This window comes from Harmonia axyridis, chromosome 6, assembly GCF_914767665.1.
Source record: "Harmonia axyridis chromosome 6, icHarAxyr1.1, whole genome shotgun sequence".
NCBI lineage: Eukaryota > Metazoa > Arthropoda > Insecta > Coleoptera > Coccinellidae > Harmonia > Harmonia axyridis.
In genome coordinates, this window is record NC_059506.1 from 2,529,013 (window position 1) to 2,552,346 (window position 23,334).

General features: G+C 35.0%; 2 protein-coding genes across 4 annotated transcripts in view; both read right to left on the reverse strand.

Moving 5' to 3' along the window:
- Positions 1-23,334, reverse strand: part of LOC123682573 — a 386,250-nt gene that overhangs the window by 198,096 nt on the left and 164,820 nt on the right. The window lies entirely within an intron of this gene.
- Positions 10,491-23,041, reverse strand: LOC123682580 (procathepsin L-like). Of its 3 annotated transcripts, none has more exons than XM_045621292.1 (3): positions 22,861-23,041; positions 13,564-13,902; positions 10,491-11,094 (listed from the first exon to the last, which is right to left on the reverse strand). In XM_045621292.1, the coding sequence occupies exons 1-3, from the start codon at positions 22,951-22,953 to the stop codon at positions 10,540-10,542; spliced, it is 987 nt and encodes a 328-aa protein (XP_045477248.1). In that variant the 5' UTR covers positions 22,954-23,041; the 3' UTR covers positions 10,491-10,539. The 3 variants fall into 3 exon arrangements, with proteins under 3 accessions (XP_045477248.1, XP_045477247.1, XP_045477249.1); XM_045621291.1 differs by lacking the exon at positions 22,861-23,041 and adding an exon at positions 14,027-14,192; XM_045621293.1 differs by lacking the exons at positions 10,491-11,094; positions 13,564-13,902 and adding exons at positions 17,877-18,480; positions 22,362-22,697 and having other exon boundaries at positions 22,861-23,027.

Below are 23,334 nucleotides of genomic sequence, written 5' to 3' on the forward strand. Positions count from 1 at the left end.
AATTAAGGCGTAAAACCTTACCAAAGTTGAAACTTATATTTTCCACATAAAATATCTCAACATGAGCTTGTTGAGCAAATTGAAACAGAAATAAACATCAATTAGGAGAATTTTGTTGTGATCTTCCATAAAGCGATCATCCTCTACAAAACAAATTGTCACCATCAATGAGAGTGTCAAACTGATGTGTTTACTTTATTCTTAAACCAGTTCAACTACAGGTCGAGTCAGCAATATATTGTTAGAATGTAGGAATCCTGATTCACGGTGTTAAATATATGTTTTTGAAAAGATTCAAAATGTTGTTGTATCTTAGGCTCAAATTTTGTGTGTCCGTTCGGTAATTAAACCTTAGTGAAATGATATACATTAAACTGAATGAAACTGTTAATTGCCGAACGGACACACAAAATTTTGAGCTTAATATACAACAACATTTTGAATCTTTTCAAAAACATATATTTAACACCGTGAATCAGGATTCCTACATTCTAATAATATATTGCTGACTCGACCTGTAGTTGAACTGGTTTAAGAATAAAGTAAACACATCAGTTTGACACTCTCATTGATGGTGACAATTTGTTTTGTGGAGGATGATCGCTTTATGGAAGATCACAACAAAATTCTCCTAATTGATGTTTATTTCTGTTTCAATTTGCTCAACAAGCTCATGTTGAGATATTTTATGTGGAAAATATAAGTTTCAACTTTGGTAAGGTTTTACGCCTTAATTGGTAGTGTTCTAGTCAATTCCATAATAAGATAAATGAAAAAAAATAAAAAAATCGAATCTATGAATTTTAGTATGTATTTAGATCAATATATTTTTATCGTCTTTTATTGTATATGTGTGTTTAGAATTTGTTTCGAAGCAGTTTAAGAAATTGATAATTTAATGTTAACTGAAGAAATGATTGTACATTATTTATTCTTCGTAAATTTCTCTCTTGTAGCCCTGAAGAAGTGGAAATATATCCGCGAAACGTTGGCATTAGTTGGATTTAGTTTTGGATAACCCACTTTCCTAAAATCCTGTGAAAATCAAGTATAATAAAGAGTAGTATTGTCCTGAGAAATTGAAAGAATAATCTCAAGTTTTTTTGTCTCTGATAAGAAAAATATAATTTAAAATCAAATCAGAAAAATGATCTCGATTCAAATGAAAGTCATAAATTTTAAAGACTATAAATAATTCAGAAAAATGAGAAATTTACAAACACTTATTTTATTAAATTTGTAACTTCATGCATTTTTTTACTTCATTTCTAGTCAGAACAAGATATGGAGGAGTATTGGATGAACGAAAAGGATTAAAATTCAATTCGTAACTAAATGAACTCACAGCACTAAAAGACCATCCTGAACTACAATTTCCTTGATCTTTAACAGGAGTTACAATTTGAATTGTCCTCCAGTCGACTGAATCAGGGTAGGAAAAGCTTTTGCTGGCATTGAAGATGTCACCATCAAGGACTGGTTTCTTGATCAAACCTTTGTTCACGTATTGCAGGAATTCTTCTTCTGTCCAGTCTGTAAACTGGTTGATGCCTTCAGTATAATTTGATTTTCCTTGATCGTAAAGGGCATTGTGTGCTTCAATTTTCTCTAAATTGTCTTTGAATATTGCCAAACGTTTACGGGCTTCACTTGGAGATTTGTAGGATTTGCGGAATACCACCTGATAATAATTTTACAGGTAAGTTGAATTAGTATTTTATTACAGATGCAAACAATTTTATGATACGAGGGCGGTTTGATAAGTCAGTGACTTTTTGTTTAAAACAATTTTTTTTTTCGACAAAAAAACATACTATTTTTCGACATAATCACCTTTTAGCCCGATATATTTAGTCCAGGGTTTTTCCAATATTTTTATTACCTCCAAATGAAGAGGCTCTCAAAATAGGCGTTTGTTCAGGTAATGACTTCTTCATTCAATTCAAATCTCTTACCGCCCAGCCATTTCTTGGAGGTTTGGAAACAGAAAATAGTCGCAAGGGGCTAAATCTAGAGAATAAGCTGGACGAGGTAGCAGTTCGTAGCGCAATTCGTGGATTTTGGCCATCGTGATCAGACAAGTGTGCACACGTGCATTGTCTTGATGGAACATCACTTTCTTCTTCGCCAAATGCGGCCGTTTGTGCATCAAATCAACGTCGAACCTGTTCAAAAGCTTTGAATAATATTCGCCGTTGATCGTTTTACCTTTCTCGAAGTAATCAATGTGAATGACACCGCGTGCATCCCAAAAAAAAACTGTGGCCATGACCTTGTTGGCTGACAGACTCTGTTTTGCCTTCTTTGGTCCACGTTCACCCCCTGCAACCCTCTGTTTCGATTGTTCTTTGGTCTCTGGAGTGTTGTGATGAATCCATGTTTCGTCCACAATAACAAAACGGCGCAAAAACTCCTTCGGATTACGGCTGAACATCGCTAAACACTCTTTTGAAGTGGTCACACGATTGCGCTTATGGTCGAGTGTGGGCAATCGCGGCTCCCATCTCGCCGAGAGTTTTTTCATGTCCAAATATCCGTGTGAAATACACTGCGCAAAAGAATTAAGGCACATTATGGAAATCTCAAATTTATTCTACAACTGAAGGTGTTCTCAATGATAATTATTTTTATCAGAATTATGCATGCATATAACAATAACAATAACAATAACAATAAATTTATTTCAGAAATCTTGTACATAGAATCTGGTACAAAGAAAAGAAATACGTCAGTTAAAGAAAACAAAATCAAATATTCTTACAAAAAAAATCGAATTCTCTCATAGAATAGGGTTCACATTTAATAATAAGTGATTGAATCTCTCTTTTGAATAATTTAGGTTCCATATTATGAAATTTTCTAGGTAACAAATTAAACCATTTCAAACATATATAAGGTACATTAGACTCCGTTATACTCAGATGATGAGAAGGGTATAGGAAATGTGAGCTTTGTCTTGTTCTATTGATGTTTTTAAAATTCACAAAATAACTTGGATTCTTACATACAAATAATAAACATCTATATATATATATATACCTCTAACAGTCATCAGTTTATTCGATCTGAAGACACCTCGACAAGATTCTCTGAAAGATAGACTGAACATTATTCTTAAAGCTTGTTTCTGTAAAACAAATAATTCTTGAATTCCATTGGTACCTCCCCAAATAATTATTCCATAATTTATTATGGATATGAAGTTCGAAAAATACAAATTTTTCAATATAGAGATATCAACCTGAGATTTCAATACTCTCAACGTGTAATTAGCAGATCTTAGACGATTTGAGATATGTTCAATGTGTTGACTCCACTTCAAACCTCTATCCAGCCACACACCCAAAAACTTTACACAGTTATTGACCGAGATTTCTGAACTTCCTACATTTATCTTCTCTGGAATGGTCAAATTTGATCTGTGGTGAAAAAAACACATTCCGTTTTTTCGACATTCAACTTTAGCCGGTTCTCAGTGGACCACAATTCCATTTTCTGCATTTCTCTGTTAGAATCGCATATAAGTTGTCCAACATTTTTTGATTTTATAATTTTATTGGTATCATCCACATACATATATAAATTTTGAGAGCTCATATCATTATCTGGTAGGTCATTGACATAGATCACAAATAGCAGAGGTCCCAGTATGCTACCCTGAGGAACCCCATCTCGTGATACTTCCTCGCACGATTCAATCACTTCTGCTTCTATCTCCAAAGCAACACGTTGTCTACGATTTTCCAAATAACTCTTGATCAGGAGCAGTTGATTGTCTCTGATACCATAGCTTTCTAATTTATCCAAGAGAATTTCGTGCTTGACGCAATCAAAGGCTTTGGACAGGTCAAGAAAAAGCCCACATGTTGTTTCACCTCTCTCAAAACCCCCCACAATGCTCTCCACAAGCTCAAACATAGCTGTCTCCGTACTTCTGTTCTTGATGAATCCATGTTGTGATGTGTTGAAAATTCCAAATTTACTGAAAAACTTGACCATTCTATCTGCCAACAATTTTTCGAAGATCTTAGAAAAAGTTGACAAGTGATTGATAGGTCTATAATTTATTATTTCTTCTTGGTTGCCTTTTTTGAATAAAGGTTTAATTATAGAAACTTTTAGAGCATCCGGAAAAATTCCCACTGTAAAAGATCGGTTGATGATATAGCATAATGGTTCAACAATTATACTTGCAGATCTTTGGATTAGATTAAGTGGAATGCCATCACATCCAAAAGCTTTTTTATTTCTGATTCTATATATTGTTTTCATTATTTCCTCTGATGATATCTCGAACATAAAGAAGGACTTAGAAAATCTTTTGATTTTCTTGGAATGTTGAATATGTTATCCACTTTCAACGTTTTTCTTCAATACAGATGTTTTTTCCCAGCAGGAATAAAAAAAGATGAGATTATCAGATTTTGAATGTATTGGCTCCATTCTGAAATCAGTTGTTCTCGATCAATTCTAGTGATCAATAGTTTTTCTTTCGTTTGATTCTCTACACTCGATCGCTATGCAACGCGAAACAAGCAATTTGACCCAAGAGGAATGTGCCCAAGCGGTAGTTTTGCTAGAAGAAGGGTGGACATACACAAGAATTGCAGAAAGGTTTGGAGTTTCCCATACAAGTGTGTCCAGAATGTTGCAGCGATTCAGGGAGACAGGTATGAATGTCCGAAGACCAGGACAGGGTAGACCACGGGTAACAACTGCCATTCAAGAACGTCACTTGAGAGTTTCTTCGTTGAGACAACGGTTTGCAACCGCTCGCCTCCTTCAAAATCAGCTTGAGCAAACTCATGGGGTGCAATTTAGCACTCAGACAATAAGAAATCGCCTCAGAGAATATTATTTAAGGCCTCGTGTCGCGGCAAGAGGCCCAGCTCTTACTCCAGCCCATCGAAGGGCGCGTTTGGATTTTGCGAGAGAGCCAATCCATTGGAAAGAGTATGATGTACCCGTTCAGTTGAGATACTTACAGTATTAGCCAACCCACGCACTTTCATTCTCCGATCGTCCAATATCATTTCATGGATTTTATCGACGATTTCCGGGGTGATCACTTCTTTTGGGCGACCTGAACGTTCGGCGTCACTAGTACTGGTACGACCAAAACGGAACTCTGTAAAACCCTGTTTCACCATTGAAATTGATGGTGCCGAGTCCCCGTAACATTTATCAAGTCTTTCCTCAGTTTCAGTGATCAATTTTTCACGTAAAAAGTAATGCTTAATCAGCAGACGGAATTCACTTTTTTCCATTTTCTAAAAATTCACGAGGTGGTCTGCTTTGAACGGCTATAAAATAGCATGCACGTCGTAACTTGCAGAAAATTAGAATGTTGTCCACTGATAGATCACAGATGATGAACACACTGTTGCATTGAAAGTAACTGCGCGGGAAATTCAAAAAGTCACGGACTTATCAAAACGCCCTCGTATATTATATGGATTGAGCAAGTTTAGTTTCAATATTGAACTCAAATCATTGAAAAATAGATTGATTTACTCGCGTAGAACTTACTCACCTGGTAATTTTCCCATTCTTGCCGAACTTCTTCGTCACTTATGGGCTATGGCGTTAACACAACCAATGAAAACAACATAAATAAGAGCTAAAACCTTCATTTCAGCTAATTTCATGGAGGCTAAAATAAAACTAGTTGAAAAAAGTGAGGGAATTTTCAAATTTGAGGTGATGTTTACCGATTTCACTCTATATAGGCTGCTGATGAATATAATGGATTATTTCTAGTTATTACTGGTACCTGTGTGCAAAATGAGTCTTGAGGTAGTTACGGACATCAAAATGACCGTAAAAGAGGTTATCAAGAAACTCTTATCTGATGAATATTTTATCAACTATGCAAATTAACGAAGGTGACATCAAACCTACTCAAATTGGAAGCACGCGTGAATGAACAAGATAAGGCTGGGCACACACGGGGAGCTTGAAGGAGTCAAGGTAAACTGTCTAGTGAGCTACAGGTAATCATAATCATAATCTTCATTAATCCTTCAGACTGAGAACATTCAATATAGGACAAGTCATTAAACAATTATATTATAGGTGGTACACAATTAATTAAATTCACTATCATTCAAGTAATCATTAACATGATAATAACATTTATCCAGTAATATATTTCTCACGCTTTTTTTTAATGCAGAAATATTTTTCAGCTCTCCAATGGAGTTTGGTAGCTTATTGTATAGCAATATACCGAAGTAAGCTGGATTCTGTTCACAAATACTGAAATTATGCCTAGGTATACAAAATTTCTCACAATGCCGTGTGTAATAGTTACGATAATCGCTATTCCTCTGAAATTTATCCAAATTAGATTTAACAAATACAAGAGTTTCCAAAATATAAATACAGGGTACTGTGAGCAATCTATACTCAATAAATATGTTCCTACATGGAGTATATCTTGCTATTATGCATACAGCTCGCTTTTGAAGTTTAAACACTCTTAAACAAAGAGAGAAACATCCCCAGAATATTATACCATATTTTATTCTGGAATAAAAATGAGAACAAAAATAGGTCATTAATATATTCGCTTTAGTTAATTCCCTTAATCTATACAAAGCATATCAAGCAGATGCCAAGCTATTACATACAGTACTAGTATGGCTTTCCCATCCCAAGTTGTTCTCCCCCAAGAATTTAGTTCCTGAAACCTGCCGTATACTTTTACTATTAATTTTTATCAGAAATGATTCCATGCTGAGTTAAGTTCGAGGGGTAAAGTTGATAAATACCGTTTTTTTATGTTTATGTACAATCTATTATCTTTCAACCAATTAACGAATCCATCTTACATTTTTTGTGCATACATTATGAGTTCTTCTTTATTTTTATGGCTACATAGGTAGCTGATATCATCGACAAACATTTCAATCGAATTTCTCTCATCTATATCTGGTAGGTCATTTACAAATAGTAAAAACAATAGGGGTCCCAATACAGAACCCTGAGGAACACCAAACTGTATATTTTTTTCTTTAGATCTTACACCATCTATCTCTACTACCTGGGCTCTGTTGGTCAAGTAGGATCTCAGCAAACTATTCACTTGCCCTCTTAATCCATAGGCTATCAATTTTTCGAGAAGCAATGCATGATTGACCAGGTCGAAAGCTTTACCCAAGTCCATGATTATTCCTAGAGTTTTCATGTTTTTACCTACACTGTCATATAGTTTGCTCAAAAAGTCGTGAATGGCTGTAGTTGTTGATCTATTTTTCAGGAATCCATGTTGCGCACTGTGAAGGATATTGTTACTAGTCAGGAATTAAATAATTTTATCGAAAAGAATTATTTCAACTACTATCTTAAATATGACGGACAGTAGAGCTATAGGTCTAAAATTTTCAACTTTTTCTGTATCTCCCTTTTCGTAGATTGGAACAATTTTCGCCAATTCAAGAATCTCCGGAAATACACCTCGATCCAACATCAAATTTATGAGGTATGCCAATGGGTGGGCAATCAAATCTGCGCATCTTTTCAAAACTTCCGTATTTATGCCATCCACTCCAACGCTATTCGAATTTTTCGGATTCTTCAGTACATCCCTGACCATTTTATCATCTACTGGCGTAAGAAACATTGAATGAGTCAACCTTGAGGGCAAATCACAATTAGTAGATTCCTACGTATGTCCAGGGTGGATAAATTTCGAACTTTTAGCACTACATCTTTCAAATCAGAGGAGATAGACAAAATAAGATACCCCATTCTCGTTCCCTTCTTCTGAGAAACTAACAAGAGTAGTATTCATTTTTGGCCATCTTCTTTTATTTTCGAGTTAAAAGCGAAAATTGGAAAAATGGCCATATCAAAAAAAAATTATAACTCCGTTAATACTGATGATAGAGCTCTGGAGTATAATCCAGTGGTGTTTAAAATTTTAACTTAAATATGTTAAAGTATTAGCTGTACAACTTTGCCTCAGGCGTTTTGCAATAGATGGCATTAACGGTAAGTGGTAGTCTAAATTAATAGATCGTAGATGTCATACAATAAGCTTAGGTATTTGTAAACATAACGCCATCATAAGTCGTTTTGTATCTGCATCATGAAGTTATTCTCGATGGAACATGTCAGCTTACGGGCCGAATTTTCGTAATTTGCAGAGGCTCATCGAATGCTCTCAAATACTTATGGTGAGCCCGCAATCAGTGAAAGAAAGTGCTGAGAGTGGTTTCAAAGCTTCAACAACGGTGATTTAGACCACGAAGACCAGCTTATCGGTGGAAGAGAGAAGGTTTTCGAAGATGCAGAACTGAAGGCATTACTTGATCAAGACTAGTGTCAAATGCAAGAAGAATTGGCAGGATCGTTTCGAGTGAAGCAACAAGCAATTTCAAAATGCCTGAAAGACATTGAAAAGATTCAGAAACAAGAATTGGGTGCCGTACAAGGTGAAGCCGAGAGATGTTGAACAGCGTTTGTTTGCTTGTGAACCGCTGATTGAGACGTGAAGGCGGAAAGGATTTCTGCATCCCAAGCGCAGAAAATCATGGGGATATCCCGGCCATGCTTCCACGTCGTCGATAGCCAAACCGCACATTCATGGTTCTAAGGACCTGCTCAGTATTTGTTGGGACCAGCTCGGCATTATGAGTTGAAGAAACCGACTGAAACAATCACAGTCGATCATTATCGAAAGTGATTAATGCGTTTGAGCCGAAAATTGAAAGACCAACGGCCGCAATACAACGAGAGACATGATGAAGTGATTTTACAGCATGACAATGCTCCACCTCATTTTGCGAAAGTGGTCAAGATATACTTGGAAACGATGAAAATTAAAAAAGAAAAAGAAGTACGATATCCAAGTGTGTAAAATATCATACGATATTAATTATCTATATATATTTTGTTGATACATTAACCAGATAGAGAATTAATATCGTATGATATTTTACACACTTGGATATCGTACTTCTTTTTCTTCTTGTATTTTGATCATTCATCACCCAGTGCAGGTGTTAGCCAATTATATATTATTTATTATACACTGCGCAAAAAAATTAACACACATTACGGAAATCTCAAATTTATTCTACAACTGAAGGTGTTCTCAATGATAATTATTTTTATCAGAATTATGCATGCATATTTTATCCACTTTCAATGTTTTTCTTCAATACAGATGTTTTTTTCCCAGCAGGAATAAAAAAAGATGAGATTATCAGATTTTGAATGTATTGGCTCCATTCTGAAATCAGTTGTTTTCAATTCTAGTGATCAATAGTTTTTCTTTCGTTTGATTTTCTATACTCGATCTCTATGCAACGCGAAACACGCAATTTAACCCAAGAGGAATGTGAACAAGCGGTAGTTTTGCGAGAAGGAGGGTGGACATACACAAGAATTGTAGAGAGGTTTGAAGTTTTCCATACAAGTGTGTCCAGAATGTTGCAGCAATTCAGGGAGACAGGTATGAATGTCCGAAGACCAGGACAGGGTAGACCACGGGTAACAACTGCCACTCAAGAACGTTACTTGAGAGTTTCTTTGTTGAGACAATGGTTTGCAACCGCTCGCCTTCTTCAAAATCAGCTTGAGCAAACTCATGGGGTGCAAATTAGCACTCAGACAATAAGAAATCGCCTCAGAGAATATGATACCTTGAAGAGGTCGAAGTCTCTCGACTGAAATGGCCAGCAAGAAGTCCAGATCTCAATCCGATTGAGAAGGTTTGGGACAACCTCAATAGAAGGCTGAGAAGTTCAGAAAATCATCCAGCTACTCTTAATGAATCCAATTCAGAGAAATCTGGGAAGGATTAGTTCAGAACATTTTAAGATCACTCATTTTGAGTATGAACCGTTGTTGCCGAGCTGTAATTAATGCAAGGGGTGGAAATACCAAGTATTACTAAATCACTTATCAGCATTCCAGTATTTTAAAAATTGATTATTTCTTTTCTTTCACATTTCACATAAGATTCGGTGAAATATATCCTGAATTTTTCTTCCATTTAATGTGTCTTGTTTCGTTCAAAACCTTCCCGAGAGAACATAAAAAATAAGTTATAAAGTTAATGTAGAGTTAACTTTCATTAAAATTGAGATTTTCAGAATGTGCGTTAATTTTTTTGCGCAGTGTACTTGGAAACGTTGCAATGGTAAGTATTACCTCACCCGAATGCCGTATTCTCCAGACGTTTCTCCCACGGAATATCACTTGTTTCGATCAATGGCACACAGCCTGGCTGACCAGCACTTCCGGTCTTATGAAGAAGTAAAAAATTGGATCGCTTCAGAAGATGACCAATTCTTTTCAATGCGGGATTTGTACGCTGCCGAAAGATGGAAAAAAGTGGTGGCCAACGATTGACATTTCTTTGAATCATAAATGTTCAACGAGTTCTTTACAATAAAGCCTCGACTTTCTGAAAAACGGAGGAAGCAAAGTTCTTGGCCTATGTACTATGGATATTGGGAGGTTTACGAAAACATCATCAATCAAGGTATAATTGACTTTAATATATAATGTACATTATCAAGAAATAACCTACAATACTGGGTAAGAAGCCATAGAGGAAATTCCACATGGGTTATTTCTGCTCGTTGACAACCTGAAGTAACCTCCTTCTCCCCAAGAAAAGCCCCATGAATTTTTGACGATGAAGTAAGATTGTCCGTTATCACTTCCATAACCAACAGCAAGAACTCCGTGGTTCAAAGAATAGCTGCTACAAGAGGTGTCGTAGAAGATACCACCCCGGTATCTCTGCAGGTTTGCTGTGGCGTCAATGGCAACAGAAATTGGACCCACGCTACCAATTGCCTGTCGAAGAGTTGAATCACTTCCAGACGAAAGGTTCACAAAGCTAGAAATTCTAGCGACGATTCTTGAAGGATCCGCTTGACAGAATTCGTCTATTGCTCTATAAGGATAGTTTTGTTCACTTTGAATTCCATGGTCTCGGACGTAATTGAAGGCAGCTGTCATTAGACCTCCATTACAACCCTTGTTACCATAGGAAGCTGAGCAATCGATAAGATTTTGTTCGCTCAGGGGTATCAGTTGACCTCTTCTTCCGAGTTGACCTTCAATGGCACCAGTCTAGAAAATAAGAAACTATATTCAAAAAATGAAGAATAATTGTAGCTGTATATATATAATTTATAACTCATCAAAGGAAGAAAACGATGTACATGGTGTTCCAAATTTGATGATCACTGAAAGCTTCTCGAGAACAATAGTACTTGATATTCAAAAAATTCTAAAATGTTTTTTTTCACTAAATTTTATGGTTTATATGATACTCATAACAGATCATAAAAATCATCGAATTTTGGACTACGTGTACAGAAATTTATGAATAAATTCATGAATTTTTAAGAAACTGAAATGTTTCGCAGAGAATAGTGACTACTCAACGATTATTGATTTTTGAATCTTATTGGCCAAATCTTGAGTTAGCATCAGAAAACCCCTTATTATTTCCCAAACAAGAAACCAAAACTTCCCCAATAGAGATTAGATATTATGGATGGTGAAATTAAGTTTTAGTATAATTCTCTCTTCTCTCGATCTTCCCTCAAGAATTAATATATACAGAGTGGCCACTTTTTTCATGGGATTGTATTGGGACCTTTTGAACCATAAGAGTTAAAAGGTCGGTCAAATGGAGAAAAAGTTGCATGCATAGAAGCATTGTCGAGCAGTTCAAACAAATCAAGATTATCAGGGCCGGTTATTGAGATATCATGAGAAAAGTAAATTCTGTCATTCTCATTTCTCTTTTTTTCCAACTTTATTTAAAATATTATCAAAAAATGTTACAGGAATTTATTATTCGACAGTAAATTATCCTCAATTTGACGTAATCAGATTTCGTGTCCAACGTTTCGTACTCTCTGGGCCACCCTCAACCTCATTTTTTTCAATACTGACCTGCATATTTTATGACACTTTTCAAACTAACTTCTATCGCTGAATTCAACGAGATATCATACAATGTCATTCAAAGTTGATTTTCAGATGATTTTGACCCTTATCCAAATTTCTTGGTGTGTATGTGAGAAAAAACAAGTCTATCAACGATATCAATATTCTGACCCAAATTCAATTGAACCCAGAAAAAAAATCGAGAACTGTGGCCAGTGAATGCAATTTATCAAGAACTGCTGTTAATGAAATAGTCAAGAGACGTGAATACAATGATTTTAAATTTGAATACCAAGCCTTGCAAAAATTATATCGTAATGATCCCAAAATAAAGTTCGATTCTGTAATTTGTTTGAACGGAACAAATGACAAATACAACAATAGTGATTCCTCGCGAGAAGATTGAGAATGTATTGGAAGGTATTCAAGGAGACAAAATAAGCAAATGTATAAGAAGTATGGGTTCCAGAACTATAAAGTGCATTTTACAAAATGTTGGACATTTCGAACACTTACTTCATTAATTTTCATTTACTTTCGAATAATCATTTGATTTCTCTTTCATTATATGATAGTTTGGTTTAATTATTATGAATTGAAATATGAAAATACTTATTACTGGTTTCTTGCTTTGATTCTAATATGTTCCATTTAGTTCAAGATGAGTAAATAGATTTTTTTATCGATATGTAGGTATGTTGTTAATTAGACTAAAGGTACCTAAATGTACGTAATACAGATCCTACCCAAAGAAAATTGGATGAGGGTCAAAATCACCGGAAAATCAACTTTGAATGACATTATATGATATGTCGTTGAATTCAGCGTTAAAACTTATTTCGAAAAGTGTCATAAAATATGCAGGTTCATTTTGAAAAAAATGAGGTTGAGGGTGGCCCAGAAAGTACGAAACGTTGAATACGAAATCTGATTATATCAAATTGGGAATAATTTACTGTCGAATAAAAAATTCCTGTAACAGTTTTTGATAATATTTGAAATAAAGTAGAAAAAAAACAAAAATCAAAATGACAGAATTCACTTTTCTTATGATATCTCAATAACCGGCCCTGATAATATCGATTTATTTGAACTGCTTGATAATTCTTCTATGAAAGCAACTTTTTCTCCATTTGACCGACCTTGTAACTCTTATGGTTTAAAAGTTACCAATACAATCCCATTGAAAAAGTGTCCATTCTGTATAATAAATGAGAAGAAAACTCACTGCTATACTGTAGGTAGGCTCTGAAGCTATTTTGGAGACTACCTAATTTACCCACATATTTCAAATTGATACAATACAAATTTGAAAAGTTCACGAAAAAGAGTATGGGAACACTATATCAGATTCTACTGAAGTTCTCTATTCAATTCATGAAAATCTCTTAAAATGTATTCCGAAAAATGATTTCGAATAAATAATAAATCTGTTGAATCGAAATAGAAGTTAACGAAACAATTGAATTTTACCGAATTCCTCAAATTTAATCCTATTAATCTTAATATACTCGGGTAAGTGAAAAATTACAAGTAAAATATTTTTTCCGGAGGTAACCTTTTAGAGATACAGTAGTAGAAATAAGGGGTAATAGATAATCAAAAAGCATAGTAAGTAAATTCGTGAAAATGTGAACTCACAGCACTAAAAGACCAACATGATCCACACTGTCCTTGATTTTTAACATCAGTAACAATTCCTGATGTCGTCCTCCAGTCGACTGCTCCAACGTTGGAGAAACTTTCGCTTTCATTGAAAATGTCACCAACAATGACTGGTTTGTTGAGCAAACCTTTGTTCACGTATTGCATGAATTCTTCTTCAGTCCAATCAGTGAATTGGTTGATGCCCTCAGTATGAGTGGATTTACCTTGTACGTAAAGGGCATTGTGTGCTTCAATTTTTTCTAAATTGTCTTTGAATACTTCTAAACGTTTACGGGCTTCAATTGGAGATCTGTAGGATTTTCCAAATTGCACCTGATAATTCGAAAAGAAACTTATTTCATTACATCATTCAACACCCCCAATCTATTATAGACTATAGAGTTTTATTATATAGAGTTCTGTCTCAAAATCCAACTAGAAGCAATGTAGTACTCACCTGGTAATTTTCCCATTCTTGCCGAACTTCTTCGTCAGTGATGGCGTTAACACAACCAATAACAACAACACAAATAAGAACTAAAACCCTCATTTCAGCTAATCTGATGAACGCTTAATGAAAACTGGATGAATAAGTTGGAAAATTTTCCAAATTTGTGTTGTTGTTTACCGATCTCACTTTATATAAGATTCTAAGGATCAGATTATGTTTTTCCAGTCAGAAAGATTCCATTGAGCACTAATGCGATTACTGTCGATATCTCAATTTTTTATTTTCAGAGCACGAAATTCTTGCTTTTTGAAATCGATAGCGACCAAAGGGTAACAATTTTTTAAAGTGTATCTCAGAATTGAATGGATGATAATGGCTGAAAAAAAGCACATCGGATCGACTGTATTGATTGCATTCATGATTTCGGAGAAATATTGGACATTTCGAAATAGTGGTGAATTCCATGGATTTCGGTTCAGTTCTATTTTTAGATCGAATCCTTTGTTCAGCTTGATGGGTAGACATCTTGATTACATGTTTAACTTGTTTGAAAATGGGTATGAAATGACAAACAAGTATAGAGATTGAAAAAACATATGGCGACTTTATAAGATTATTGAGTGATCATAAAGAATGGTTGTCAATCTTGGCGAAACTAACACTAAAGACGAGAGGGAATCAAATTCAGAATAATTTTTTCAAATTCAACCACCCTTGTTCAAAAAGAGTATCGCTTTCTCCGCGTTCAATGCAATTATCAAAATATTTAAAGTTGATATTTTTATGGGAATGCACCCAGAAGAATATGTATTCATTCGAGGTTTGCTTCCCAATGAAAGATTGAACCAAGTTGTTTATCTTCATTTGATTTCAAAATTACAATAAGAAAGAAATATGTTGAATGCTAAATAAAAGTCCATTTTCTCAGGACCTCCAAATAAAATCCAATTAAACGAAAATACATTCATAAAGTATTATGTATCTATTCTCAAAAATAACAATATCAAAATAGTTATTTGTCTTACTAGGCAGTAAAGTAGTAGATAGGAATTCAGACAAGGCAGTCAATCTACTTTGCTGCCGAATTGATCATATAGTTTTTCTTCGATTGTTTGTAATGCGATCTGTAGGATATTATTATTAGGATAAATTATTATCTTTCACTTTTCATTGATAGTGATAAATTAAAACTTAATTCGACAGAAATCGCAATTGTTGGAATGGTTGGTTGCTATGGAAATGTATGTCCATAATAATTATAGTTTGACAATTTATGGAATATCTGACAGTTTTCTGGAAAAATATCGGATATATTCATATTAGGGACAGTGATAGCGACGTAGAAGTAGTTACTCTTCCAGAAATAAGGGAGGTGGCAAAAAATATTGATTGTCAGAAAATGTCGAATGTTTTATTTGCATTGAGAATAATCATTTTGCTGCATAGGCAGGAAAAGTAATACTTTGCTGATTGATATGTGTCTGCAAAATTAATATTTGCTATCAATCGGAGAAAAAATCATTAACCCTCAACTGGTGACACTCAAATATGTAAGTAACGTTATTGCCGTTATTGGTAACATGGAGTCTGTGAAAGTCCGCCATTTATTCAGGTCGTTTTAACCAAAAAACCAAATTTTCTTACGGATCAAAATCGAAATATAGATAATTCAACATTGTATTGATATATTTCTTCAATAAAGGTGTTCGAAGAAAGTATAAAAAACATTCTCTTTGGGGAGTCCAAACTCGAAAGTTCTCAACAAAAAAGATACATAATTTGAGCAGTATACAGGTTGATTCATCGGTTAATGGGCGGAAGCTAAGGGTAGAAAGAGGACGCAGAGGCGAGTCTGAATAACCTATATTTGAAGGGTATATCTCTTCTTATAATCCAGAAAAAATTTGTTTTATTGATTTTGTCAATTTCTTCAATAACCCATAACATTCGAACCATCCTATATATTTTTGTGTTTGGTACGTTTACTCTCTGAAACTACTACATCATACAGACATAGCAACTGAATCTTTTTTCCAGGTCCGGCCTAGGAGAAATTCATAAATGAGATTCAACCTTAAAGAAAACACTCTGTATATCTAAAATTCTTGAATTTGATAGGATGCGATTAATACTCGATAAATCTAGAAGTACTAGGAAAAGTTCAGAAGTGTCACCCACAAATCAACTCGACAAATTCGAATATTCGTACCGCATCTAAGCCTGGATCCTACTAATTTATTATCGATTGATAATAAATCGGTACTACCGATTATCGAACTATCAATCGATAATACATTAGTAGGATCCAGGCTTAAATGCATTTGCCGCGTTGGTTTGTGGGAGCTTTCATAGGCTTAGGACATGAAATCGGTAGAATAGTTTGCGAATTTTGCGAAATTAAAGAATTTCATACAGATGTTCATTCAGCGATGAAGCACAATTTACCAGAGATGGTATTGATGTTTTAAAAAAATCACATGTCTGCGCCGAAACAAATTATTTTGCTACAAAGCAAGGCCGTTTTCAATACAGGTTTTCATTTAATGTTTGGTGTGATGTTTATAATAATAGATTATACGTGTTACCGCCAGGACCGGCACAAGCAATTTTAGCGCCTGAAGCAAAACATTTTTCGGAGCCCCTGCTGAAAAAGTATCAATAAACCAACCCCCCCCCCCCCCAACAAAAACCATTACCTGCTCGATGATAATTCGCCATTTTTGATTTCTCCAGTGATTTTGCTAATCGTTTCCTTTCTAAAGTCGTTTCCACTGGGATTCTTGTTTTTCGGACATTTTTACCTACAATGAATTCCTATATTTCTTCGACGCCGATGAACAATGCGTAAGTAATAAATCTGATTCTCACATTCACAAAACACTGCGTACGATCGATGAAAGATTACCTATCACACCACAAGATACAAAGGGCGGTAAGGCATGCAAAGCTTCGAAAACTAAATGGGATTAAAAACATATGTTCCGCTGAAAAAATTCAGCATTTATCAGTAATTAGTTTCGAATTCAGAATCATAGGAATTTTGCATATGTTGAATGTGTAAACAAATTACACGTAATTCGAAGTGTTGTTTTTCGTCTTTGTGATATACATTCCATCTCTCATTCAATAAGGGTAATAGGCAATGCTACTTATATTGGTTAGGTTGCCATGTGTTATTTATTGAACAGGCGACTTAGTAATGACGGTTTGGAGATTTTTATTGCAGGGAATGTTGATAAACGCAGCAAAGCGGACCAACTTCATGTTATTTTTAAGAATCAAGACTATATTTTTTTAGAGATATGAGAAGAAGGCCACAAACTGGGCTAAATTGCCGCCCATCGAAAAGAGGCGCCTGAAACAGTCGCTCCACTGTTTCACCCCTAACGCCGGACCTGGTTAGCGCCCTATTTGAGTCGTGAAGTTTATTTTGATTCTCTTCAAAATATTTCACCTGTTTTGCTTGATGCAGCTGTTGATTTCGGAGGCCTGCAAGGAATGTCGACTTCAATCCTATAAATTATTTTGTTTGAGGTTACAAAATCAGAAGTTAACTCGACACGAATAAACGATAGAAGCAACTTCTTCAGAGAATGGAGAACGTTTGCAACAAATTGTGAAAAAATCAATAAATGATAAAAAATCAATAACTAATCTGATCAAATGAGCATAGATATGTATTGAGCAGAATGGTTGCCATTTTGAGCAATTTTCGCTAATTTTTTATCTGCTTCGAAGGCTTTTAAATAGGGGTTTTTCATCAAGATATTATTTTTTTAAAACTCATTTTAATTGCTTTTTCAATTTTGTAGAAAAATATTATGTGTATGTAGGTGGTTCACGAAATCATCATCAATCAAGGGATAATTGGCTTTAATATACAATATAAAATATCACAAAATGAACTACAATACTGGATAAGAAGCCATAGTGGCAATTCCACATGGGTTACTTCTTTTCATGGACAATCTGAAGTAACCAGCTTCTCCCCAAGTAGAGCCCCATGAATTTTTGATGATGTAGTATGATTGTCCGTTAGCATTTCCATAACCAACAGCAAGAACTCCGTGGTTCAAAGACTGGCTGCTACAAGAGTTGTCATTGAAGATACCACTCCTGTACCTCTGCAGGTTTGCTGTGGCGTCAATGGCAACAGAAATTGGACCCACTCTAGCGATTGCCAACTGGAGATCTACAACATTTCCATATGCAATGTTTACAAACCTAGAGACTCTTGTAACGATTTTTGAAGGATTCGCTTGACACCGTTCGTTTCTTGCTCTATAGGGATAGTTTTGTTCACTTTCAATTCCATGGTCCCGGACGTAGTTGAAGGCAGATGTCATCAGTCCTCCATTACAACCCTTGTTACCATAGGCAGTGGAGCAATCGACAAGATTTTGTTCGCTGAGGGATGTCAGTTTACGTCTTCTGCCGAGTTGACCTTCAATGGCACCAGTCTAGAAAAAAAACTCGTTAATAAATTGATTTTGATTTCTTACATTAAGTTAAAATCAGAAAAACACTTTGTAAAGGTTGTCTTTTTAGAGGTATATAACTTTAAGTTGGCATTACCGTTCAAGATGGCGACCGATTCAACAGCTTTTGAGTGATTCATTTTCAGTTTGGTTTGGCAATTTATCATGAATAGACTCACGCCTGAACAACGCTTGCAAACAGTGCAATTTCATTTCGGAAATAATGGTTCTGTGCGGAATACGTATCGCGCACTACGTCCATTTTATCGTCGACAAAATCGTCCATCAGAGCAGTTAATTCGATTAACCATGGAACGTTTTCGCACCACGTTTACTCTTATTGATATATCGCATCCCCAGAGACGCCGTACGGTGCGTAAAGAAGAAGCTAATGCTGCTGTAGAGCGTAGCATTGAGGAAGACCCGAATGAGTCTATCCGCCATCGAGCACAGGAATTGGATCTGTGTCCATCCACTTCATGGAAGATTTTGCGGAAGGACCTTGGCTTGCGTGCTTACAAAATCCAACTCGTGCAAAAATTGAAGCCAAACGATCATCAAGTAAGGCGTAGATTCGTCGAATGGTGCGGAATACGTATCGCGCACTACGTCCATTTTATTTTGTTTAGCGATGAAGCGCACTTCTGGTTGAATCGCTACGTCAACAAACAGAACAGCCTCATTTGGAGTGAAGCTAATCCTCAAGTGTAGGTCGAAACACCGTTACATCCAGAAAAACTGACTGTTTGGTGCGCTTTATGGGCTGGTGGAATCATTGGTCCGTACTTCTTCAAAAACGATGATGGCCAGAACGTTACAGTCAATGGTGATCGGTATAGAGTCATGATTACAATTTTTTCCATTCCTGAATTGAACAATCATGATGTCCAGGAGCTGTAGTTCCAACAAGACGGCGCAACATGTCACACAGCTCGTGCCACAATCGATTTATTGAAAGAAACGTTTGGTGACCGCCTAATTTCACGTTTTGGACCTGTGAATTGGCCTCCAAGATCTTGTGATTTAACACCGCCAGACTACTTTCTGAGGGGCTATGTAAAGTCATTGGTCTATGCGGTTAAGCCACAAACCCTTGACCATTTTGAAGACAACATTTGCCGTGTTATTGCCGATATACGGCCACAAATGTTGGAAAAAGTCATCGAAAATTGGACGTCCAGATTGGACTACATCCTAGCAAGCCATGGCGGTCATATGCCAGAAATCATATTTAAAATGTAATGCCACAAGATTATCTTGAGGATAAATAACATTTATGTCAATCGAATAATCCATCGTTGTTTTATCGCAATTTAAAGTTCTATAGCTCTGAAGAAAAACACCCTTTACTTCCTGAACATAAAACTAAATATTCCTCAATAGCGATATGTTATGGTAAATTAGAGTACTCAGTATAGTTCTTAAACATGTCCGCGATTATTTGATCCGGAAAAAGTTTTCTCCATCAATCTATAATATAATAGATATAATACTTGAAGAGAGAACTCACTTCTACTGTTTATGAGCTGTGTAAACTATCTTGACAACATAAATCTGAAAAGGTCACGAAAAACAATATGCGAACATTTTTATGATATTACGGAAGTAAACCTCCCTCAAGATGACGGATGTTAAAAAACGACGTTTCAATATTTTATGAACTATTCAAAGACCTCAAAATAAGTTTCATATAAACATGTGCTCCGAATAAGTCGATTTGGAGATATGAGCGATTTTCGATTTTAATTTTCCGAGTTATTTTTGACTTCTAGTATGTAGTAGATGTAATAGAATAAGGCATTTTAAATTCTGAAATTATAATTCTTCCTCAACAACACAGTGGGAGTAATGACTCAAATCGGATGTAAAATACTCAATAAAAGTACGTGAATGTCATATAAAAATCGAATGTTTTCTGCTAGCAAAACTAATGAACCAACTGAAAATATTTTAATTGTGATTTCAGAAAACAAGCCATCTGAAAGATGAAAATGAATCGAATATAGTATTTTGTTGCGCTAGTAATTCATTTGAAAACAGAAAATCACTTATATCTCCAAATTAGGATTTTGAACTAATTTCAGGTTAGTAATAAGCTCCCAAAATATTAAAACTTTGTGTTTTAACATCCGGAATATTCGGAAACAATTTTGAATAAAGGATAAATCTAGCCGGTTCAAAGTGAAAGGGAAGAAATAAGAAAAAGCGTAATTTACTGTATATCTCAAATTTCTCCCTATTCATAAGAAAATATGATTCGAATATCAATTATGAATATTATCTGGTAAGTGAAAAATTACAAGTATAAAAAGTTTTCCTCCAGAAGTGACATCTTAGAGACTTAGTAGTAGAAATAAGGGAGTATACAGGATGGCCACTTTTTCAATGGGATTGTATTGGTAACTTTTAAACCATAAGAGTTAGGAGGTTGGTCAAATGGAGAAAAAGTTGCATGCATAGAAGCATTATCAAGCAGTTCGAACAAATCGAAATTATCAGGGCCGGTTATTGAGATATCATAAGAAAAGTAAATTCTGTCATTTTGTTTTTTTTTCCCACTTTATTTCGAATATTATCAGAAAATGTTACAGGAATTTTTTTATTCGGCAGTAAATTGTTCTCAATTTGACGAAATCAGATTTCGTATACAACGTTTCGTGCTCTCTGGGCCACCCTCAACCTCATTTTTTTCAATACGGACCTGTATATTTCATGACACTTTTCGAAATAACTTTTGACGCTGAATTCAACGATATATCATACAATGTCATTCAAAGTTGATTTTCAGATGATTTTGACCTTTATCCAATTTTCTTTGGGTCGGATCTGTAGTGAATGCAATTCATCAAAAACTGCTCTAAATAAAATAGTCAAGAGACGCGAATACAATGATTTTAAATTTGAATACCAAGACTTGCAAAACTTATTTCGTAATGATATCAAAATAAAGTTCGATTTTGTAATTTGTTTCAACGGAACAAATGACAAATCCAACAATAGTAATTTCTCGCGAGATTGAGAATGTATTGGAATGTATTCAAGAAGACAAAATAAGCAAATGTATAAGAAGTATGGTTTCCGGAACCGTTAAGTGCATTTTACAAAATGTTGGACATTTCGAACACTTACTTCATTCATATTCATTTACTTTCGAATAATCATTCGATTTTTCTTTCATTAAATGATAATTCGTTTAATTTTTATGAATTGAAATATGTAAATAATTATTACTTGTTTCTTGATTTGATTCTGATATGTTCCATTTAGTTCAAGATGAGTAAGATGATTTTCTCATCGAAATGTATTGCATGTTGTTAATTAAACTAAAGGTACCTAAATGTAATACAGATCCGACCCAAAGAAATTTGGATAAGGGTCAAAAATCACCTGAAAATCAACTTTGAATGACATTATATGATATATCGTTGAATTCAGCGTTAAAAGTTATTTCGAAAAGTGTCATAAAATATACAGGTTCTTATTGAAAAAAAATGAGGTTGAGGGTGGCCCAGAGAGCACGAAACGTTGGATACGAAATCTGATTACGTCAAATTGAGAACAATTTACTGTCGAATAAAAAATTCCTCTAACATTTTCTGATAATATTTGAAATAAAGTGGGAAATAATGAAAAATCAAAATGACAGAATTTACTTTTCTTATGATATCTCAATAACCGGCCCTGATAATCTCGATTCGTTTGAACTGCTTGATAATGCTTCTATGCATGCAACTTTTTCTCCATTTGACCGACCTTCTAACTCTTATAGTTTAGAAGTTACCAATACAATCCCATTGAAAAAGTGGCCACCCTGTAGATAAAAGAAAAGCGTAATAAGTCAATTCGTGAAAATGTGAACTCACAGCACTAAAAGACCAGCATGATCCACACTGTCCTTGATTCTTCACGGGAGTAACAACTCCAGCTGACCTCCAGTCGATTGCTCCAACGTTGGAGAAGCTTTCGCTTGCATTGAAGATGTCACCAACAACGACTGGTCTGTTGAGCAAACCTTTGTTCACGTATTGCATGAATTCTTCTTCAGTCCAATCAGTGAATTGGTTGATGCCTTCAGTATGAGTCGCCTTTCCTTGTTCGTAAAGGGCGTTGTGTGCTTCAATTTTTTCTAAGTTAACTTTGAATGCTGCCAAACGTTTACGTGCTTCAATTGGAGATCTGTAGGATTTTCCATATTGCACCTGATAATTCGAAAAGAAACTTATTTTGTTACTTCATTCCACTCACACAATTTTATCAATTATTAATTATAATTAATTATAGACTGAGCAATTTTCGTCTCAAAATTCAACTAGAATCGATGAAAAACAAATTCATTGTTTTAATTGCGTAGAACTTTCTCACCTGGTAATTTTTCCATTCTTGCTGAACTTCTTCGTCACTGATGGCGTTGACGAAACCAATCACCACAACACAAATAAGAGCTGAAACCTTCATTTCGGCTAATCTGATCAACGCTAAATGAAAACTAATTGTCTCAGTTGGACAAATTTCAAAATTTAGGGTGATGTTTACCGATTTCACGTTATAAAGGTTTCTAAGGATCAGATTAGGTTTTTTCAGTCAGAAAGATTTCATTTTCATTTGAGAAATGCGATTACTTGATAACTAAATTAATTTATTTTTAGACACGAATTTTTCTCTTTGTAATCGATAACGACCAAACTGTAAAATTCTTTGAAATATATCTCTGAAATGAATGGATGATAATGGATGAAAAAAACACTTCGATTTCATTCATGATTTCCGAGAATTATTGGGCATTTCGAAATAGTGGGTTATTCTGTGAATTCCATGAATTTCTGTACAGTTCTATTT